Source organism: Siniperca chuatsi, linkage group LG8, assembly GCF_020085105.1.
Source record: "Siniperca chuatsi isolate FFG_IHB_CAS linkage group LG8, ASM2008510v1, whole genome shotgun sequence".
Lineage (NCBI taxonomy): Eukaryota > Metazoa > Chordata > Actinopteri > Centrarchiformes > Sinipercidae > Siniperca > Siniperca chuatsi.
This window is the reverse complement of record NC_058049.1, coordinates 17,105,653-17,126,627: the sequence shown is the minus strand read 5'-3', so window position 1 is coordinate 17,126,627 and position 20,975 is coordinate 17,105,653. Positions and strand designations below refer to the sequence as shown.

The following is a 20,975-nucleotide window of genomic DNA, read 5'->3' as shown; positions in this document are numbered from 1 at the left end:
TTTGAATAAACTGCAGGTGACAGATTGATTCTAATCACTAAGGCTCTGTGTGATACAGCGCTACACTAAAGCTGGAATTATTTGTTAAAAGGAGGCTACTAACCTACTCTGGTTGCTTTTTATAAAGCAAAATAGCGTTTCCTACTAAACAAACACTCTCAAATAAACCCTTAATGTGCAGCAACTTTTCAACTTCAATTGTGTGTCTGCAGATGATTTTCTGTGACTCAGGATGACTCTACATTTTCTTTCAGAGGCTGGGAGGCTTCCCACTGGGGGGATAGTGGCATTGTGGAGCAGGGCAGGTGCGAAATCGATATCCAATCTCAACAGGGATAGGGAAAATATTTTTTCCCTCCAGGCTCCTGCTGAGCTCAATGAATCAATTTGTGGGGGGGAAAGCTGCTTGATAAAGACTAACTTGAGTTCAAAAAGGGCAACCAAATAAAAAGTTAAAGGGCATCACTGCTAGTGTAACACAAAATGCGAGTTAATGCAGAATTCACAACTGGAGTTTCTCAGGAGTTGGTAAGCCAGCAAATAAATGAAAACACAGTAGCAAAAACACTGTATTGTTATTTATTACAATCTTTTACACTACTGAATAACTGCGAGGTATGTAGAATGCCCATAACTCACAGCAGAGTGAAAGAAAAGGACGTTAAAGGTCTCACACCATCAAAAATGGAAGAGCAAACTGCTATAGAGTTTAACCTTTGACCCCAAACTGGAAAACTAAATCGCAACCTCTGATTGCAGCAACCTTATCAATTTTACAGCTGATCCCATAAAACTGTCTGTATATGGGAAACACATGGTGGGTGTGTTTGTAAGCATCTGAGTGTTTATGGCAGAGTAGTTACAAAGCATTTGGTACAGATGGTAGAAACGGAAGAGAGAAGATAGAGATTGTGTTTGTGTGTGTCTAAGTTTGCAGTGGAGAGGTTGGATGCTTGGCCTCTCTGAGAGCTCAGTGTCACTGTCTGGACAGCAGCTGTTATCAGGGGATCAGATTTTTATTATCAAAGAGGCTTGAGGTCAGGATGTAAATCTTTATTCCCCCCCCCCTCCATCCTCACTCTCTTATCCTTCTGCTAAAATAACCCAGTGAGGTAAGCACCCAAGGCATCCTGGGATGAGTTTTATACAGACTGTTCCTTCTCTGCTGAGGAGTGTCAGAGTGGAGCGTGGAAGCATCCCAGCTCCAGTGCGGATAAACCACACGACCATCCAGAGCAGCTCCAACATCCGACATTCAGACAGGCAGGACACACAGGTAAGGGCTAAGGTGAGGGGGAGTGTAAGCATTTATTATTGTCACAATAAGCAGTGCCAGAACGCACTGCTTACAGTCTGACTGTTGAAGCCTCAGGTCCTTTAATGAACTGTAAACGGGGAACTGATAAAATCATACATTTCAATGATGCTGGAGAGACAGCTTTAAAATGTTAAGATGCACTGTGGTTTTGCTGCAATGTGACACTTTTGATTTTTCACGTGCAAAAAAAGTTCACATAAGTAAGTAAATAAGTATTTTAATTTTAGAAACTTAAGCTACATATCAGAAAAGGCATTGCCTGGAACCACGAAGGAGAAACACATGATATGACTGGAGTAATTTAACCACAACAAAATGGAGGTGCCCTTAATATGACTTATAATTGAGGACTTGTGATATATCTAACTTTACAGTGTACAGGAAACCTATAGAAGTGTGTTTTACTTGCTTTTGTCACTAAATAAGAAGTCGTACTAAAAGAGATTTACAGCGGTAAGTGATATATTAAAGTAGTAGAAGTTTTATAAAACAAACTACAATTTAGAAAAATCCTTATAATAATTCACATGTGTCCATCGGAGGAAGATGATGATGATGCAGTCAGGCCAAGATGACATGACTAAGCAGAGGATGCTGCAGGCTAAGGCTCTGTCTAAGGAGGCCAGGAGAGGTAAGTTTGGATGGGGGGGATACATTGATTTGATTTTGTTTGTCATACTGAGACTGAACTGACATACACATATATAATATTTGGAAGTAAACATGTATTAGTTTAGTTTAGTGTATGTTAACTAATACAGTTTTCCATACAGTATTTACGTGCTGGTTTACATATTGCATATGCTCTTGTGTGTATATTCAAACTGTCATAGTGGGTGATCACAGCCGGGCTGTTAGATGTAACTGAGCCAAATATCAAAGTGTGTTAGCCCACGGCCTGGAGACACTAGCAGCGTGGTACACCCAAATCCCAAGAGTGCCAGTGTGTTGTTGAAATTCTCCAAACATTCCAGCAGGGACCATCCCAGTTGTTTTTCAGCGCTGTCAGCCAGCTAGGCTTTGAAATCAAGTCCCCTAAACTCAGCAAAATGTGACTCCCACCACCGAATTTTACACAGGCCGATCAAAGACAGCTCCTGAAGGGTGACACATGCCCAGACTTCTCCTAACACTTTTCATGTGTGAGAAAGAGCGCCATCCGCTCTTACATGAGTCTTTCATCCAGAGATCCTATTTATATGCCCAGTTACCCATGCAACCCTGGACCACAACAAACATTACGCACCCCTTGACATCATCTCGAGGCTATTTCAGACCCTCCACTGTGCCATGATATAACACGAGAAGAGACCCTGAGCAAAAGCTGTGCGGATACCAACTTAGTGATGCTGCACACGGTATGGCTTTTTTATATCTGTACCCCTTAGCTGTTTAAAGTCCACAGAAACAAGAAGATCAGCGGAGACATTAAGATTTGCCAAAGGTCCTTAATTAGTCTGTGTTACTTTCCTTCTCTTTCCAAATGTCTGGAAGCAGCTGTCATCATTGCCTTTGCACTAACAACTAGATGTCATTATATATTTATGCAGAATTTGAGTCACCTAGTCACCTGATGCCCTGCCAAACAGCATAAAAACCTGCGGCAAATAGATTTCACAACTGTGATACTGCCATTTTGAATATGCATAGGGATATTAGACATAATCACTTATTAAAGCACCTCCGTTTGTCTGTCACATTGTGTCAGAGGGTCTGAACCTGGGGAAGAAGATCAGCATTCCAAAGGATGTGATGATGGAGGAACTCAACCTTCCATCTAATCGAGGCTCTCGCATGTTTCAGGAGAGGCAGAGGAGGGTCGAGAGGTTCACACTGGAGAACGCTGCCAATGATGCTTACAACACCAGCAATGTAAGGAACTGAGAGTTGGCGCATAGCACACAGAGTCATATCCCCTGAACTGCAACTTACATACCCAAAATGATGTACCTGCATTTCTGACATGTAGTTAATGCTTAATGACAGCTTATTAGTGTGCCGGATTGATCAAACAGCTGTAATTAATGGCCAGCGAAGTCTGACTCTTCTCTGTCCTTTCTCTGTGTCTGCTGTCTCATTTCTTTGGAGTACAGCAACAGGCATTTAACATCGTACCTCAATAATTGCATGTGCAAAATGAGGTGTTTCCACCTTGATGAATGAGTGACATTTAAAAAATGAAATAAAATTAATCAGACAGGAATATCCTTAAAGAACAATGACCCTTGTCCCTAGAAGAGATGTTACAGCAATTTAGCGTTGCACTTTCATGAAGTTGGCAGGTCCACAAGAGACAGATTTGTGAAAGAATGGAGGATATCGAAGCAGCAGAGGTTCAGCTTACTTCTTTCATACCCCACCCATCCAAGTTTGTAATGCAGGCTGTTCTGTTAAGAAAAAAAGTCTCAAACCCAAGCTGAGATAACCCAGATGACATCATCCTCCAGGTCCATCCAGAGGCCGTTCCTCCCCTGCAGATCATTTCAGAGCCACAGGGAGGAAAAGAGAACCAGGCTTTCTCCATCCCTGGTAAGCATAGCCTGGTCATGAACCTTCAGAAGACTGTAGCAAAGAAGGGCAGTCCTGATGTCCTCGCTCCAGGTAAATGGTAACGCATGTTGAAGAAAGGATTGCCGCAGATTGTCACTGCCATAGGACTAGCTCACTGCAATGCCAAACGCTTGGGCAATGCATGGACACTGTATATCACTTTCATCTGCTAGTGTTCACTTTTCATATGGAAATGTATTGAGCAAATAAACTGCTTTTTATTATTCTCAGTGCCAGGAGAGTTGGCAGTTTGCAGAAAGCAGTTATCTTTAACCATCTTTGCTGAGTGCTGTTGTGTATTTTGGCCTGTCAGAAGGCACTGCTTACAGTCTGACTGACAGTGAGCTAAGCTGTGTTTATTATCGGGGATTCACACTGAGATCTAATTACTGTAGTTCCTATTGTTGACAAGAGTAACATCAAAGAGATTTATATGTATATTAGATCTGCTTGTGCTTGGTAGGGGCTTGCTTTTTTTGAAGTTATCTAATGGGTTTTGTAATTGGTTTCAATCCCAAGGAATATCTATTTTTCTCAACACAGGGGACCTTATTTTGCTGACTACTCAAAAGTATTAAAGTAACACAGCTTTCACTTTCCTCACAGTGGCATGTCATTTGTACCCACTGACATTAGACTTTGCTTCTGTCAGGATATTCTGGCCCTCTGAAGGAAGTTCCTCATGAGAAGTTCAACACAACAGTAATCCCCAAATCCTACTGGTCCCCGTGGAGGGAAGCTTTGGGAGGCAGCGAAGAGCTCCTGAACGCCCTCAATACCCAGCTTCCCCAGCTCCCACAAAGACTACAGCCTGCCAACTACAGGTGCTTCAACAGGTAAATCTGCTTTTCCAGTCATTACTCAGTTCCCCCAAATAAATCATGAACTGTTAAATCCTATTCAGTTGGAAGCACAGGCATCGAGAGCCACCCATCTTCAAATAGACATGACCTAAACATGTTATCCATCACAAACATCTCTTCCCTCGGCTCCACGCCATGTTTCCACAGTTTGAAAATAAATCCAGTCTCTGGCTTTCACCTCCTTGGAGTGTGGCTACGTGATGGTTATTTTGAACCCTGGCTCTTGACAGATGATCCATTGGGGAGGGCTGCGAGCTTTTAATGCCTGCCCCTGCCCCCGCGCCCCCCCAGGACAGATTACGCACAAAGGGAATCACCTTTCCCATGGCACACAAGGAATTGCATCACGCCAGCACAAAGGTTAAGCTTGGTCAGATGGGAAAAGGGAGAATATATGAAAGACAAACTCAGACTTTACTCAATTAAGGATGTCAATCACTTGGTTTCTGCCAGCCAGTCTGGAACTGTACCCCCTGTGGAGGGATCTGTTTACACCCTTAAGATCACTATGAAACTGCAATGCAATTAAATCTGAAGTCAACAGAAGTAGAAAAGGTTGAGTTCACCCACACACACAGTTTGAGTCATCCTGAATTCCGGGTGGTTTTTCCCCGTTAACAGGACCACTTAAAATCAGAGCGATGACCAGACTGGGTATCATGTGTCATGTAAACGTTTTCCCCCTTTATGGGAAAGAGTCTGAGCCATATGCTACCTAGGGTCATGTTCTGCCAGAAACACAATGCATTCAGCCTGCTTCTCTTTGTCTCTCAGATCTGCCATGCCATTCGGGGGAACTACAGCCAGCAAGAGGGTGATACCAGTGATTAGCTTTGAGGCAGTGGAATCCAAGCAACTGCCCAGCATCGCTCTGGACCGCATGTGTCAACGGCCCAACTTCAACAGAGCACCCAAGGGATGGAGAATTGATTACTGCCCTGAATCTAATGAACTATGAAAAAGGGCTCATCAGCTAAAGACTGACGCACTGACCTATGCTTGCTCCTCTTCTCCTACAAAGATGATCCCTCTGTTAATCAGTGGGCACTGCAGGGGAGAGAAGAGGGAAAAAAAAAAACACTCCTGCATGATATATAAAGTCGTTTGCTACTGCTGAGTGGTTTGAACAGCTGAGGCAAACTCAGGATGCTGGAAACAGTTCATTACCACAGTACAGGACAATACTGCAACAGGCTTAATAGTTCTACCTATCCTTCCTTTTTGTCACCCTTAGCAGTATCCAATCCCATCAATGTCTTACCCCCCCAAATCCATCCAGTCTCCATCTGTTACCTTTCACACTGCGGCTTTACATTTTTATCCGTTTGTCCCCTATTGTTTAAGAACGATAGTATGAGATATCTGCTCTTCTACAACAGTTAAAAAAGTGTGAGTATTAATGAATAATATGCACTCTGAGATGATCAATGACAAAATTGTGTCTTTTTAATGGCAAGTAAAAACATTCAAAGAAAGGATTACAATAAACTAAGTCATTATGCTGTGGAATATTGTGTCAAATAAAAAAAAGTCAATTTAACTGAAAATTAACAGAATTCTCCTCCACGTGATACTTTGCACGATGTTACAAATACAAGTTTAACCTACAGTATACATTTTTATATGTACAATGGCTCCAAAACCACAGGAGCCTGTAAAAACCATATGGCCCTGCTCACATTGGCTAGTACTCTCATGTTTGAAGTCTTTTACCATGTTAAAACCACTGTTCAGATGCTGTTCTGGTGCTTTTTAACTGCAAGTGATAAAGTCATCTTGTCATCCTGGTTGTCGTCTCTCCAGAGACAGATGGTGCTCCGTTCAGTTCATTCACTGCACTGCAGGTGGCATAATAAATCAGATGTATTCCTGTAAGAAATAACTAACTTTCTATGCAGTGTATTTCTCCCAGAAGTAGTCTGCGGGTTTCAGGCCCACTGACAGCATCTGAAGTAAAAGCAGCTGACAAGGTTTGACGCAAGGAAAAGAATGACACCTAATCACAGTATGATTTCACCCTAGCAGCTATTCACCATGGCGTGAGCCATGTGCAGCATGGGCACCCATGCGCTGAGGATCCTGGGAGGGGTAGTGGATTTGACCAGGAGGTCTCATGCTCATTGGAGGGGGCATGGGTGGAGCCATTGGACCCATGTGGTGAAACATTGGAGGGCCAAAACCTGATTGAGCAAATGAAAAGAAAGAGAACACAGCATTAGGCATCTACCTTTTCTCACTTTGTTTAGATTGTTTATTAACGGATTACCAACGTTAATAATAGTATAAAGTTAATGGGATTATTTTTAATGATTATTCTAGTTTTGATATTTTGTATGTGATATAAGTAGCATCTATTAAATCAAGGTTATGATTTTACCTGGGGGAGGCGGGTTGATGCCTGGAGGTGGGGGCAGAGCAATGTTCATGACAGCAGGAGAGGTGCCAGGGTCCAGGTTGAAGTAGTTTGCAGGAGCCTCTTCATCTAAAGCCGGTGGTGGAGGAAGAGCTATAACACAAAGAGAAATAGAAGAAAAAAAACACAAAACATAATAAACAAATACATTGCAGCAATAATTGAGTATATATGACCAATAAGAGAAGAGAAAGAATCAACAACTACTGACATAATATAGACATTAAATACTACTTTAAATTACTCTCACGTGACTGTCACTATGCATACACACGTGCACACACAAATTCCCACTCTGCCTGTGTTTGCAGACTCACCTCCAGGCAGACCAGGTACAGGATCAAGTCTGGTGCCCATCTCACTGACACCATCTTTGATGCCCTCCTTCCCTCTTGCTGCCTGAGACCTAAACAGACAAACCATATAAGTTATTAATCTCTTTTTATTATCACTTACTTTGTTAAATACCACTGAAGGGTGTGCAGCAGCAGAATTGTGTCGAGAATAGAAAATTAGTGTCCTGCCCTGCACAAGTTCTTTGTCTTGGTAAAGCTCTTACTGTGTCTGCAATAATATTTTAAAAGCACTGCAGTCAGTAGCTTACTTTCAGTTGTGACTGTGATGGTAGCGTTACTCCAGGCTGTTACTTTCAAACACACATGCTCTCTGAACACAGCGTTTAATAAGCTAATTATCACTATAAATCTCCTCCCAAGTGGAGGAGATGTGAAGCTCCGCTTAGCCTGAATAAGGATGGAAGGAGGAGGTCTTAAGACTTGGATACCAGTAAAAAAGTGTATCGTGTGATTCAGAAGATTCGAAGAGACTATTTTACATACTGATCTGCTTCCCAGCCGTGACAATATAATCTTGGGATGGACTCAAGTGGGTTCAGTGTTCGTGTCTTTATAATCATCACAATTGAAGAATATAGCTGCAAGCGGCAATTCCGGGGTTCAAGCCAACACAGACTGTTAGAAGTTTAAACCTTTTGATCTGGACCTGGTAAAATGTGGCCTAGATGTGAAAAAAGCAGTGAAATCTCCCTTTTTTGCATTCTCACAAATAGAATGAAGAAACCAAACAATTTCTGGATTGATAGTCTGATTCGTGTTATGCCACACATTTTTTTGCCCAGGTAGCGCCCCCTAGCGGTCAATTTGAAGGAAACTTTCAGGGCATATTTCAGGTTCCTCTGTGAATATATCCTGGTTTTGTGATGATTGGTCCAACAGTTGTTGACTTTGGTCTATTTATGTGCTGAGACATGCCCTTTTTGAAGTTCATTGGTCAATACCTTGAAAACTAAATAAGATATCCACAAACTTTATACAACTTTTGATAAGATTCGATTGATTAAAATTTGGTAGCAATCAGACCTACGGTTTAGGAGAGGTCAAAAATTCAAAATGGCGGAAAATCTAGTTAGGCAGGCTTTAGTGGTCCAAGGTGCCTTTTTTTGTAGAGCACATTGAGCTGGACTTGTGAGAGAAATTTCAAGTCATTTGGACTTACGGAGCGAGGGGCACGGCCTGTTCAAAACAGCATTTTTAGGCCTTAATTACAGCGTCACTATGTGTCCGATTGGACTCATATTTCTGTAAAAGCACAGGCACATCATTTCCACTTATTAGGCCAAGTTTCGTGTTTCTAGCTCATTCCAGCGCAAGGGAATTTAAGCCAAAGCAGCAGATAACAAATAATAATAATAATAATAATAATAATAATAAAAAACTGGCACAAACATAAAAGGCTTTTAGCCCCTTCGGTGCTTGAACCTTTAAAAACCCTACACACGTGCTAATGCTGAACTTGTAACTTTGCGATCAGCTTCTTACCTTCCCCATTTGACAGTGAGTCTTCGTCCATTAATGATGAGTTTGTTGAAGGACTTCTCAGCAGCCATTTCAGCTGCCTGCCGCGTGGCAAACTGGATGAAGGCACACTGCTGCCTCTGGACTATGGTAATGGTGCGAATCTCACCAAACTGGTAAAAGTGACTCCTGCAATAAAACAGATAAATGTCCAATAGACCCCAAACACTGGAAGTAAGGCTTTAAAAATTAACAGTCCCATTATGTCAATGAAATGACATTCTACTATATTTACAAAATGAGTAAAACCCACTCTCGATGGCCACAGGAAGTTGTAAAAGAGCTTGTCATGAAATAGAAATCCTTACTTGAGATCTCCATCTGTGACAGTATCTCCCAAACCACCTATGTAGAGGGTGCTGATGGACTTGTCCTCTGGTGGGTCCAGTCGGGGCATAGTTGAGGCCCGTTTCAGCAGCTTGTCAGCTACTGGGTCATTGATGCCATAGTAACGGTCCTTTATGTTCTGGTCGGCTAGAGGATCATCAGGATCTGTGGGCTTCTCATGCCTGTGTGACAAGAAAAACCAGAATGATTTAATGCTGACAGTACAACAACTGTAACGAATATAAGGAAATTGAAGTCAAACTGAACCATAATAACACACCAATTTCTATTTTGCATATGGTAATAAGTACTCAAAAATAAATGAATTTCATACATACAAAAATCAAGATAACAATCAGCTCCAGCACACACTGCCAAGTTTGACCCCTAAGGAACTGCAACTGTAGCTTCTTTTATGAAGTGTCACTCACCTGTAGGGACACTCCTCCCCTCTCTTACACTCTCCCTTTACCCAGAAGGAGCAGATGTGCGGCCGGTTCCTCTTGTAATATGGCGTGGTCCGCGCCAGTTTCAGCAACATATCACTAGAGCTGGGTGCTTTACCTAGCTGGCCCACCGGCCGTGTGCCATCAGAATTGGCTATCTAAGAACACAGAGGTCCAAAGAGACACATAGGATCAATGACAAAAAATCCCAACTTTAACGTCTAAAGTGTTACTGATGGTTAAAAATCTGCATTCACTCCCAGTATTTTATTCATTGTGAAAATAAAGACAAGCTAAACCCTGTCCAAACTTTGCTGCCACAACAATTTCACAGTGACTCTCCTCTCTCCATGGACAATACAAAATATTATAGGAAACATGTAAAGGAAAGCTGTAATGCAGGTAATATTTCCTTAATGCAAAAATATCCAGGTATCAAACATATCTAAATTGCTTTACTAGTTTTAATATAAGTACAGTGTAGGCCAAGTATAAGGACTTGAAATTTGGGACAAAGAAAAGTGCTCAGGACATCCAGACAAGCTAGTTTTAGCAATCGTAGCTGTATGAAAATCACATTAAAAAAAACAGACAAACATTTTTTATCTGATTCAGAAAGCAATTATACCTCTCTCTCCATGTTCTGTGTGTAGTACTCCTTGTTCACATCTGACTTAGGAACCTCATCTTTAACTGACAGCCCAGTGTCTCTGACCTGGATAGGCAAACCTGTAAAACACAAGTTGTGACAAGTGGGTTAAACTCACATAGCTATATGCTTCAGCGAGCCATAAAAAATTTACACAGGCCAATTACAAAATACAAAAGGAGTCAGTGGCAGAGACTCACCATACTCCAAGTCCAGCAGACATGTCTGACAAACATTCTTCATTTTACTGCAGGTCTGACAGACCTCTGTCTTCTTGAAACGCATTCGTGTCCCTGGACACCATCGGAATACGGTAAAAGGTCGAGCACAGATCTGATGGGCAAAGAATGAAAAATAATATATAAATCAATCTAACTTTCTAATATTCTTACATAGAACATAGCCTTACAAGTTTAAGCTAAACTGTGTTGTGTGCTGCATAAACAAGTATATTGTAAAAAAACGTACCTTGCATTCTTTCCCATACTTCTCCTTGGTCTGTAAAAACAAGCATGAACAAATTTGAATCCGCGCACCTGTTGGTATCAACATTAGAAGAAAATAACATCCAAATCATTATGCTAACATAGTAATGCTCACTCACCATACGGATGTAGGGGTTTTCTCCTAAACATGTCTGACACAGAATTGGAAAATCCTGGAAGACAAAGGAAAACAGATGTTAATTTAGTAAAAACCAAGCGCCATGTCTGTTATTCATCCCCATATCCGTCATTCATCCAACAGTCCTCTGATGCAAGTTATCTGAAGCAGTAACTTGGCCTACATTCTTGGTTTTACTTTCTGCTGTGGGCACTTTGGCGAGGTTGTGTGTGTGAATACAAGGAGTGCAATGGGACGTGAGCACTCCTACTTTGCCATCTGTTGAAGTATGCTGTTTCAATCCAAGTGCTAGCTGCTGAAAATGACCTTGCCTTAATCCATTCCACTGACAGCATCAGCCAAACACCTAAATATAAGCAGCTCTTGTGGCTCAAACGTCAACTACATAGTCTTGGGTTGCAAAGTTTAGATTCTGATGTCTTGATAAAACCAACATTGGCTAAAGGCCCTGTTGTGTCATGGCTCAAGAGAGGAAACTGATTTCTTGCCTTATATAGTAGGGTTGTTGATCTTTGAAGAGGTTCAAAATACAGTTGTTTGATGCGCAAACAGTAAATTGAAGGGTTAAGATTTGATAGATATGATGACAACTTCAATTTAGCTCACATGCAAGGTTACATCAGTTACTTTTCCATTAAGCTACGATGTCTGTATGATGATGACGGACAAACAACGAGCACGGCTCAAAAAGAATTGAATATAACTTAGAGCTGTTTATAACAAAGTCCATTTTTTCTGATACGTCCATGAGTTGTAATATAAAGTTAAGATTGACCTGTCAGGCACGCGGATATGGTCCTTTTCTGAGCGCCTGCTAAGCCAACGTTACAGTTCCATCTTTACGATACTAGTTTACATTGCCGAGGACCAAATCCAAAACAGCAGCACAACAATATTGTGATGTGCCGGACTGGCTCGGTTCTGCATAGCCCAGTTATGAGTTGAACGTTGAACGCGTTAAGTAACGCTAACAAGCGTTACTTAACGCAAAGTCGTTAGCTTTATTATTGTTAGCCTGCTAGTGCTAGCCTTGGTTAGCTTAGATAGCTAACTTTAGCACAAAACATGTTACGGTTAAATTAAGCAAGATTGTTTGTTTTTGAGGTCAATCTCGGATATTGTCGTCCATTCCCTGGTAGCTCACTGTGGCTGGGTTCAGATGAAACTGTTATGTTTTATGAATTAGACATGTTATGAAGGTAGCAACCACGCTTCTACTACTAGCTAACGGGAGGCTAACTAGCTACCAAGCAAAACCGCCAAATTAGTGGCAAACTGGCAGATTTTATGAGCATATTAATTCCTCGAATTTAGCTGGAAATTATTGTGTTTTAACTACTCCCATAGTCCCTGCCCTGTAAACTATAATGCCGATTAAACGTACCGCGTCTTCCCAGTTTTGTCTATTGTACGTGTTGGATCCCAGGGACGTCGCCATTTTGCAGAGTGTGAGCCAAACGGCCCAAACAACCGACGACTACACGAAAGGTGTCAGACCACAATGCACTGCGCCAAAGAGCCACGTTTCACCTTAGGGTGTCGCCCTATTTCAAGAAACTATCAGACATAATAATAATAATAATTAAGAAAAAAATAAGTATAAGACGTGATAAGAAATATAGCGAATATAAGAAATATATAAAGGAAGTAGCAATACTGGCTTTAGCTAAGTGACTCTAGTATCGGCAGTTTAGGTGGACAGGTGTATATGTGTGTTTTCTGAAAGAGGAATGTAATACACATGTACTAGTATTACTCTTTGCACACCTAGAGGTATTTGTACTTCACTGAACATTGTATTTGATGCTACTATATATTTATTCTCCACTATTTCTGAAGCAAACATTGAACTTTTTACTCAATTACACTTATGACAGTTATAGTTACTAGTTACTTTGCAGATCAAGATTTTACATAGAAAACATATGATCAGCTTAATTATGATGCAGTGTTCTTTAATATACAACCCAACAGTAATAAAGTAAGCTTACAGCTCCACACTTATCAGCTACAATGTCAAAATGTTAATGTATATGTAATGCATCAGTAATAAAAAAAATAATAGTACAGTACAACAGTACATTTTGATAATAATGCTTCTGTACTTTTTGTGTTATTTTAAGGTTTTTACATTCTGTTAGTTCTACTTTTAATTAAGGATGTGAGTACTTTTTCCACTACTGTGTGTGAATGAGAAAGAGAGAGAGAGAGAGAGAGAGAGAGAGAGAGAGAGAGAGAGAGAGAGAGAGAGAGAGAGAGAGAGACTGAGCTTGTATAAGCCAATTGGGTAGTCCACTTACAGTTTATCTATCCACCTGTTCCAGTTCAGGTCAGGGTGTCTTTGCTGTGTGAAACTCCAATTAACAGAGCAAAGGATGTTTGAGATTACAGATGGGAATTAAGCCCCTAATGTTTATTTAAGGTCAGGGTGAGGTTGTGGAGTCAAAGGACAGGGATTAGGTAGGGGCCTGAAGAGCTGGCAACTCTTTCACAGTGCAGCTGCCATTCAGGAGGTCAGAAAAGGAAGTCTGCTGTCCTTTTTGGCTACTTCCAAATGAAAATGAAATGCTCACCTTTGATGTAGCTGGGTGCACAGTCTGTGTGTATTGCCCTATGTTTAGTGAGACACCAAACTAAACCTTCATGGCCTTCTTTGTCTTAATGAGTCGTGTGACCCTATCTTTCTGTATCATGTGATGTGGATGAGACTGCCAAAGCCACGTATTTTAAAGGAGGGCTTTGTCTTGGATTTAACCGCTTCTTAATCACAATCACCAACCTCATGAGTCCCAAGGTCAGAGGACGTGTAGGTATATAACCTCACAGTTGCTCCATGTTTGAGTTTCATTCATGAAATTATATTCTTAGTTCTGAGTTGATGGTTCTGTTGATATTAAATGTTCCTGTGTGGTACACTGTGACATTAGTTCTCATTCATGCGCAGTTTATGTATTGCTGTTCATTTGGAATCATATTTATATTTCAAACTCATTATAGGCTATTTGTCCTGAAACTATGTTTGGTAAAAGCCAGTTGTCAGTTTTCTATGGAATTCAAGACTGATGGTGTTTGTTGCCCATTCTTTGTAGCAATAATCACTGCCATAAATATTATATATTTATATTGTTATAATTTAGAAATATTCCAGTAGAAATCTTATCATAGGATAATGAAAATATCCAATAAAAGTATAGTTCCTTAGATAGCAGTACCCTGAGTATTATAAGGTCACAATGACATTGTACTTGTAGTAATATATTAGGAATACTGCAGTGATTGTTTAATTAGGAAACAGAGATTTAGTTTACAAGACCAGTGCCCTTTGATGCAACACTGATTATACAAAATAATTTTATTTTGCGCCTTTTGTGTATTGTAATCTGCATGGTGTGGTGACTAATCACAATCATCAAATAGGAATCATAAAAACTTTCAGGGTAATCCCAGTATCACTGCACAATTAAATTTAGAGTAGAGTAGCACATCAAGGTCACAATAATCCCACTACTGAAGAGCACGGATGCAGATACACCCCTGCAGGAATATGATCGTAGGTCCTACAGAGATTTCTTTGAGGAGTTATAGGCCTGTGCATGTATGCGCATATCAGACAAAATATGTGCCGTGCTGGCGCCTCCTGTCGACAGTTATGGGTCACTGCCGGTGCACAGAGCTGCAGAAAGAGAGGGGCATTCTCAGATTTCCCGATTTCTCCAGCCGAGTCCGCTGTGCCGCTTCCACATCACGGCCGACGGCAAACCGAGACGACGACGACGACGACGACAACATGCGCCCAGAGTGCTTCAATCCCGCATTCATCCCAACCGGACTGTGTTGTCCCAAATCCACCTAGACCCAGACAAGGTGAGTACATCGACACAACATCGACACGTCTCGTCGCTGTGTTTTCTCACATGTTTGGTACACGACCGAGAGCCCCGCCGCTCGGTCTCCCAGGCCAGGCTAGTGAACGTTGTCTGACGCAGACGGAGAATGAGGCCAGTTTTTCGGCCTGACTCTCCCCCGGCTGGAAACATAAAGCCCCGGCGATATAGTGGAGGCTCTCAGCTCGTCCGTATGGCAGCAGAGAAAGGAGGCTAACATTATTTTGTGAAGCGGGTCAGGTCGAAGTTTGTGCTCAGGATAGAGCTGTGTCCGGCTGCTCTTGTCTGTGATTTAATATCGGAATTCCTTTATCCAGCGGATACCATAATGCAGCCCCGGCACCAGCGACGAGCGGGTAACTTGTTTTTGTAACTTTGTAGCAGCTGCGATGTACAGACTTCTGTCAAATGCTCGCCTCAAGTTAGCTTTAACAATTTTGCAACAATGTAGGAATTTAAACACAAATGTTACACTCTCTTAATATGTCTCTTGCGATGAAAATGCCAAACGATTTTGAGTGCAAATTATAATTAAAGGTCGATATGACTGTCTGCCACCTAATCGAATAGCACATGACAGAGGTGGATAAAAGACCACTATGGGAATGGAACGACTGCTTTAACATTACTCAATTTATCCAAATGAACTTGGATTAATTATCAGCAGTGAAGGCAGGCTCTGTTATGACAGATGATGCATCAGACTATTATAGCTACCTGTAGGAATCATCTGCAGGCTGATTATTACAAATAGTGCCCCTCAGTATGATTTAACAACTATTTTGTCCTGACCATAAACTCTGTTTGTGGGGGGGGCACAAAAAGGATGACGCTGACTATGCCATAGCATTCTCCAATTAGAATTTTTGAAAAAGTAGGATGGTTTGGGGATGCACTGTCAACAAAGACATACATCCAGTTTGAAGTGTTTTTAACATTTTGTTTATGTGTGGCATAGTGGCTGTTGCACAATGCGCCAATTATGCAGTGTCTTTTCTTAAATCAGATATGTCTTTACTGTATGAGGCTGCTTTGTTACTCTTTGTTGTGTAAGACATAGCAAATGTCTCCACCGAGATAGCTGCATCTATTAAATACTAAAAAACACTTGACTCTGCGCTGTAGCAAAAAAGGGGCAGCCCAGACCTGCCTGAAATCTGTTGCCTTGGGGTGTGTTGTGTGCACGAGCAAGCAAGCGTGCACCTATGTGAGTAAGAGATTACTAAAGGAGAATGACTCACGCTCAGAATGTATTTGGCAAAGTCATAAGGACTTTCCCTGCATTTTGCCTCAGCTGCAGAAGACTCTTGTAACTGAAAAGTGCTGTCGTGCTTTTGTGTTTCATGAAATTTATTTGACCAATACTTCACACTTTTGCTATTCCCAAGCCATGTGTTGTTTATCACATGTTCCACCCATCATTTGTAAAAAAAAAAAAAAAAAAAAAAAACCCTAAAAAAAACATGTAGGGCTTATTCCATTTTCAGATTAGATATAAAAAAAAGAGTGTGGTTGCTGTCATTTGTTTTTCAAATTTGTGGAGAGCTGAATCTTAAGTTGTGTTCTATTTATCAGTGCCAACTGTTTGTCTGGTTGTTCTAACCCTCCATCTGACTGCTCCCACTGGCTGCCAAACATGCTGTGATCTAGCGCTTTCAGTTGATGAAGGCTGCCACTGCTGCCGCAGCCATTTGATCATATATCAGCATCTCTTCACTTAGATATGCCTGTGAAATGCTCCGACTGGGTTACAGTGCCTACACATAGAGGTATAGGCATGACAATATATGACAGATCACGTCACCAAGCGGAGTTTGGCTGTTTATCAGAATGAGACATGATCACAGATGATTTGTCATTTTAGATTTTAGGCTTGAATGGGGAACAGTAAGAAAGAATGTTGTTTGTTGTCAATCATAGCTTTGACTACTTTGTTGCTACTTATCTCCACACAGAGGAGGATGTAAGTAAGTTTAATTGCACTGCAGTAACCATACCATCGCATTTAATCCTACATAAGGTAACTGTTGGAAACTGCGGTGCCCAACAACATGCTAGCTCTTGTATTTTTCCATGTCAGTGCCCCTTGTATCCACGCTCGGTGTGTGGAGGGCAGACCTCTCTTTAGAGTGGGGCTGAAGCCAGGCATCTTTCCAAAACTCAAGTCCCCCCAACCCTCTCTGCTGGGTATAAGCACTGCTTTGTGCCACAGTACTGCTCCCTATGGTTCTTATTCATATACTACTACAACACCACTGGCTCCACTAGATACTGGAATCTGCAATTGGAAGTGTACCCAAAATAACCTGCTGTTTGACAGACAAACTCAGAGGTTTCCTCATTAAGTCAAGCTTTTGGATTAATATGTCAGAATGCAAAAGGCAGATTGTACCATTGTAGCCTGTAAAGAAGTTTGTATTGAAGTCCCTTTTTCTGCCTGGAATGTGGCTGTGGCATTTACTTGGCTTCGGCTGTGCTATCGTGAGGGGTATTGGAGAGCAGGAGCAGAGTAAATACATTTCAAACAGCACAGCACCACCGAGTATTAGCAAATGATCCGATAGCATCTGTAATCCTCGGGAAAACCTGGAGAGTTGTTTTTGAATAGTGCTAGCTTCCATCAGAGAGTTGGCGGGCACTGGGGTGTCCACATGTGTGACTGGCTGGCCAGGGTAGCGGCGCGGCTGACTACAGTATGCAGGCAGATCAGATTACTGAACGATTAGCCATGGCCTCCTATCCCCGGCCCAGGGAAATGATTTTCCACTGTCATAATTCCCTAGACTGAATTACGCAGGCCAGTGATTCAGAGATACTCAATACTACAGGCCTGAGTACTGCACGGCAGAACTGTTGCTCTCTGGAGAGGGGAGAGTGGTTGTACCATTGTTGCACTAGAGGAAAAAAATAGTTTTCTAATTTGAAATTCTAATTGAGCTCTGGTTCTTGCTCTCAAACATGGAAGGTAGTGTGACCCAGCATCAACTGTGAGTTCATTATGTAAACATCATAATCTTTTAGTTGAAACATAAAGGAGGCAGCAGACAGCTGGAAAACAGCCCCGAAACTTTAAACTGTTCCTCACATGTCTTTCTATTGTGAGACATGCATCAAAAATGTGAGCACATGTCAGATGGGCAATGAGGCAGTGTAAATCAAGCAGGCCTCAGAGAGAGAGAGAGAGAGAGAGAGAGAGAGAGAGAGAGAGAGAGAGAGAGAGAGAGAGAGAGAGAGAGAGAGAGAGAGAGAGAGAGAGAGAGAGAGAGAGAGAGAGAGAGAGAGAGAGAGAGAGAGAGAGAGAGAGAGAGAGAGAGAGAGAGAGAGAGAGAGAGAGAGAGAGAGAGAGAGAGAGAGAGAGAGAGAGAGAGAGAGAGATTTCCAAGGTGCTTACCCCCTGAGGCAGGAATCCGATACATTCCAGAGGCTCCTGTATCCAGACGAATAATGGTGACTAGGGTGTAGCGTTTCATCAGACGACACATGATTGGAGCGTAAGTGCTGGGAAAGTAAGAGCTATGTCATAGGCTCAGAGGTAGCCAGCTCTAGTTGCCTGAGGGATTGGGAAGTATGCCAGAAGAGCAGGACAGGTTATGTGAGATATGCATTTATCCCCAGCAGAAGACAGCGTGGTTTTTATAGCTCTTCTCCTTATCACACCCCCGCCCACTCACCGACGTTTAGATACAGACATTTACATTATTTTAGGCATTTAGGTGAGACTCTGATCCAGAACAAGTTACATTGAACGGCGCAGTAGGACAACCCTTAATTGTCTTTGGTACATTATACTCCATTGTATTCTGATTAGGCCCATAGTGACAGCTAAACTGAATAAGGTTTGATACTTAAATGGCTTCTGACAAATAACCAGGAAGTCATTAGATCCTGCTTGGCTACTCTCTAGACAAGTAATGGCATGAAGCTGTTTTCAAGGTCCATGAGTTTCTGAGAACTGTGTAACATTGCTCTTCATATCGGACTTTACAAATACACCTGGGTCTAGATCAACACCTGTGATGATACAGTATCTGCAGCAACCCAATCTATGGGCTTCATTTCCTTCTTGGAGTGGAGTGCTTCATAGCTCCTAAGCTAAAGGCTATTTATACTGCAGACACAGAAAAATACCCTGTTTTTATTTAGTGGTCAAAAAACAAGCTGTCGGGTGTTAATGGACTTCACCTCAGCCATTCCGGCGGACCCTCAGGGTACAGCGCCTTCATACACTCGGCAAGGGAGCTCTCTGCACTGGCCTGTTAATGAAGCCATTTTCAGAGATTGAGAGATGCAGTAATGGGAACGCACCACTTCACTGCGGGATATTCTAACCCCGTCCTCATCATAAGTGCTATCAGTCATCGGATATGATTAGATTTTTTTTTCCCTCCTTTGTCCATTTAGCCATTCGGAAGGCACTTTTTTAGACTCACAGATAGAGAGAGATATGTGTGTTGCCTTGGCTTTGTATTGAGACATACATAGCATTTGTATTGAGAAACTCGGAGCATGTTGTATTGGGGTCAAGATCTTGTACTATTACAGGAGAACAGGAAATCTGTTACAATGTTCTGATGTGTTTGTGTATATATATATGTGTGTGTGTGTGTTATTGACAGCCTGTTTAAATTTTAGACATTAGCTTTACATCATTGGATCTATGGCTTGATGCTGAAAGTTAATTGATGTGAGCATGGAGGGCATGGAGGTCTGTATGTTTACCCAGTTGTCTGGTGACCTCGGCTGGGTCTGGCTGCACCACAGATACCACACACAAACACTCACCTACTGTAGAACTGTCGTGTGTACGGCCACACTACTCCACACACCTCAAGTTGTATACCATGTTGTTGTATGTTTTCCATTAAGAGACACACTGTGTTAAATGACTAATTACAAAAAAATTTAAAGTAGAATTGGAAGATTTCTTAGTGTAATATTTAAACAGATACTTTCAGTCATTTTATTGTACATTATGAATGGCTTCATGCTTAAAAACACTTTAATATCATGCACCTATATAATATGCAAAATATTCCAAATCATTATTATATAGTATGTGCTATGTTTACATTATCAGTATAATATCAACACTGACCAAAATATACACTCAGTTGACAGTTTATTAGGTGCACCCACCTGAAATGAATGCAGGCCTACAATAAAACCTACTATCATGAAGGTCATAATCTGTTTTTGTTGAAACTGCTTTAGAGAGGTGTTGATTCAGCTTCATGGTCATTTTGGAAGCTGCAGTTTGTGGTGCTGTTGTATTGTACCGAGGTATCTCTAACATTTAGAGTGGACAGAATACCAGAAACACTTTTCAGTATTCAGCAGCATCACAAACTACAGCATCTAAAATGACCATAAAGTTGAATCAGCATCTCTCTAAAACAGTTCAGACAAAAACTGAACATTACAACCTTCATGCAGATTGGAGTCATTGAAGAGCTGTTGTATTAGAAGGCATTAGTTTTAGTTAGGTGTTCCTATTAACTGACAACTAAGTGTATAGTCGTTGCCCTTCTTACCAAATGTCTTTGCTTGCCTTGTCTTTGACTGTTCTTCCTAAGGCTTAAACAAGATCACAGCTGTGACCCGATACTGTCAGGAAGACCATGTTCACTGTTTACTAGAGTTTGTGTTTACAGTGCTGTCATGATAAGCAGTGAAGTTGCAGGGAAGTGAGGAGTGAATGATGATCGAGATGTTGTACTGTTGTTAGCCAGGACAACAGTACAACATAAAAACAGGCACGCCTGTGACATGGCCTCTCTGTTCACTGTCCTGAGGCTTGAGATCAGACCAGGCCAGAGGATCATGGCATCCCACAAGGACAGCAGGCCTGAGTAAACTTTAGCAGGACATCTGGTGCTCAGTGCCCCTGTTCTCCTCTTTTCCTTCTCCCCCCGTCTCTTAGCCCCAAAGCCGACCAAGCCACCACACCACAGCAAGTCATCTGGTGTCCAGTCAGCTCCCATCTGTGAGTGCATTTGGCTTCACTGCAAACAAAGCTTTGCGGCATGT

At 41.7% G+C, this 20,975-nt stretch overlaps 3 protein-coding genes across 6 annotated transcripts in view; 2 read left to right on the top strand and 1 right to left on the bottom strand.

Annotated features, from left to right (window-relative positions):
• Positions 1–1,120: 1,120 nt before the first annotated feature.
• On the top strand, positions 1,121–6,240 carry LOC122880371 (myozenin-2). 3 transcript variants are annotated; one of them, XM_044205415.1, is made up of 6 exons: positions 1,121–1,276; positions 1,865–1,949; positions 3,027–3,190; positions 3,766–3,847; positions 4,521–4,704; positions 5,506–6,240. In XM_044205415.1, exons 1-6 carry the CDS (start codon positions 1,136–1,138, stop codon positions 5,687–5,689), a joined length of 840 nt encoding a protein of 279 aa, XP_044061350.1. In that variant the 5' UTR covers positions 1,121–1,135; the 3' UTR covers positions 5,690–6,240. The 3 variants fall into 3 exon arrangements, with proteins under 3 accessions (XP_044061350.1, XP_044061349.1, XP_044061351.1); XM_044205414.1 differs by having other exon boundaries at positions 3,766–3,919; XM_044205416.1 differs by having other exon boundaries at positions 1,142–1,276; positions 1,861–1,949; positions 3,766–3,919.
• Positions 6,156–12,600, bottom strand: rbm22 (RNA binding motif protein 22). The gene is made up of 11 exons (XM_044205413.1): positions 12,449–12,600; positions 11,045–11,098; positions 10,909–10,938; positions 10,641–10,773; positions 10,420–10,520; positions 9,777–9,949; positions 9,327–9,527; positions 8,983–9,147; positions 7,462–7,550; positions 7,109–7,237; positions 6,156–6,911 (listed from the first exon to the last, which is right to left on the bottom strand). The coding sequence occupies exons 1-11, from the start codon at positions 12,500–12,502 to the stop codon at positions 6,757–6,759; spliced, it is 1,284 nt and encodes a 427-aa protein (XP_044061348.1). The 5' UTR covers positions 12,503–12,600; the 3' UTR covers positions 6,156–6,756.
• A 2,114-nt stretch (positions 12,601–14,714) lies between these two features.
• Positions 14,715–20,975, top strand: part of ndst1a (N-deacetylase/N-sulfotransferase (heparan glucosaminyl) 1a) — a 42,877-nt gene continuing 36,616 nt past the window's right edge. Inside the window, exon 1 of one of the 2 annotated variants that reach the window (XM_044205406.1) lies at positions 14,715–14,928. The gene's annotated coding sequence lies outside the window, so the exon portion shown is untranslated. The remainder of the gene's footprint in view (positions 14,929–20,975) is intronic. The other variant, XM_044205403.1, reaches the window with a different exon arrangement.

What these genes read in the sequence shown, in the direction of transcription:
- LOC122880371 (XM_044205414.1), top strand. Translation starts at nt 1,136, where the DNA reads ATGAGTTTTATACAGACTGTTCCTTCTCTGCTGAGGAGTGTCAGAGTG. An exon ending in GTCTAAGGAGGCCAGGAGAG is followed by an intron (nt 1,950 to 3,026) that starts GTAAGTTTGGAT and finishes ACATTGTGTCAG; the next exon opens with AGGGTCTGAACCTGGGGAAG. An exon ending in TCCTGATGTCCTCGCTCCAG is followed by an intron (nt 3,920 to 4,520) that starts GTAAATGGTAAC and finishes TGCTTCTGTCAG; the next exon opens with GATATTCTGGCCCTCTGAAG.
- rbm22 (XM_044205413.1), bottom strand. Translation starts at nt 12,502, where the DNA reads ATGGCGACGTCCCTGGGATCCAACACGTACAATAGACAAAACTGGGAA. An exon ending in CACAGAACATGGAGAGAGAG is followed by an intron (nt 9,950 to 10,419) that starts GTATAATTGCTT and finishes CTGTGTTCTTAG; the next exon opens with ATAGCCAATTCTGATGGCAC. An exon ending in CTCACTGTCAAATGGGGAAG is followed by an intron (nt 7,551 to 8,982) that starts GTAAGAAGCTGA and finishes TTGTCTGTTTAG; the next exon opens with GTCTCAGGCAGCAAGAGGGA.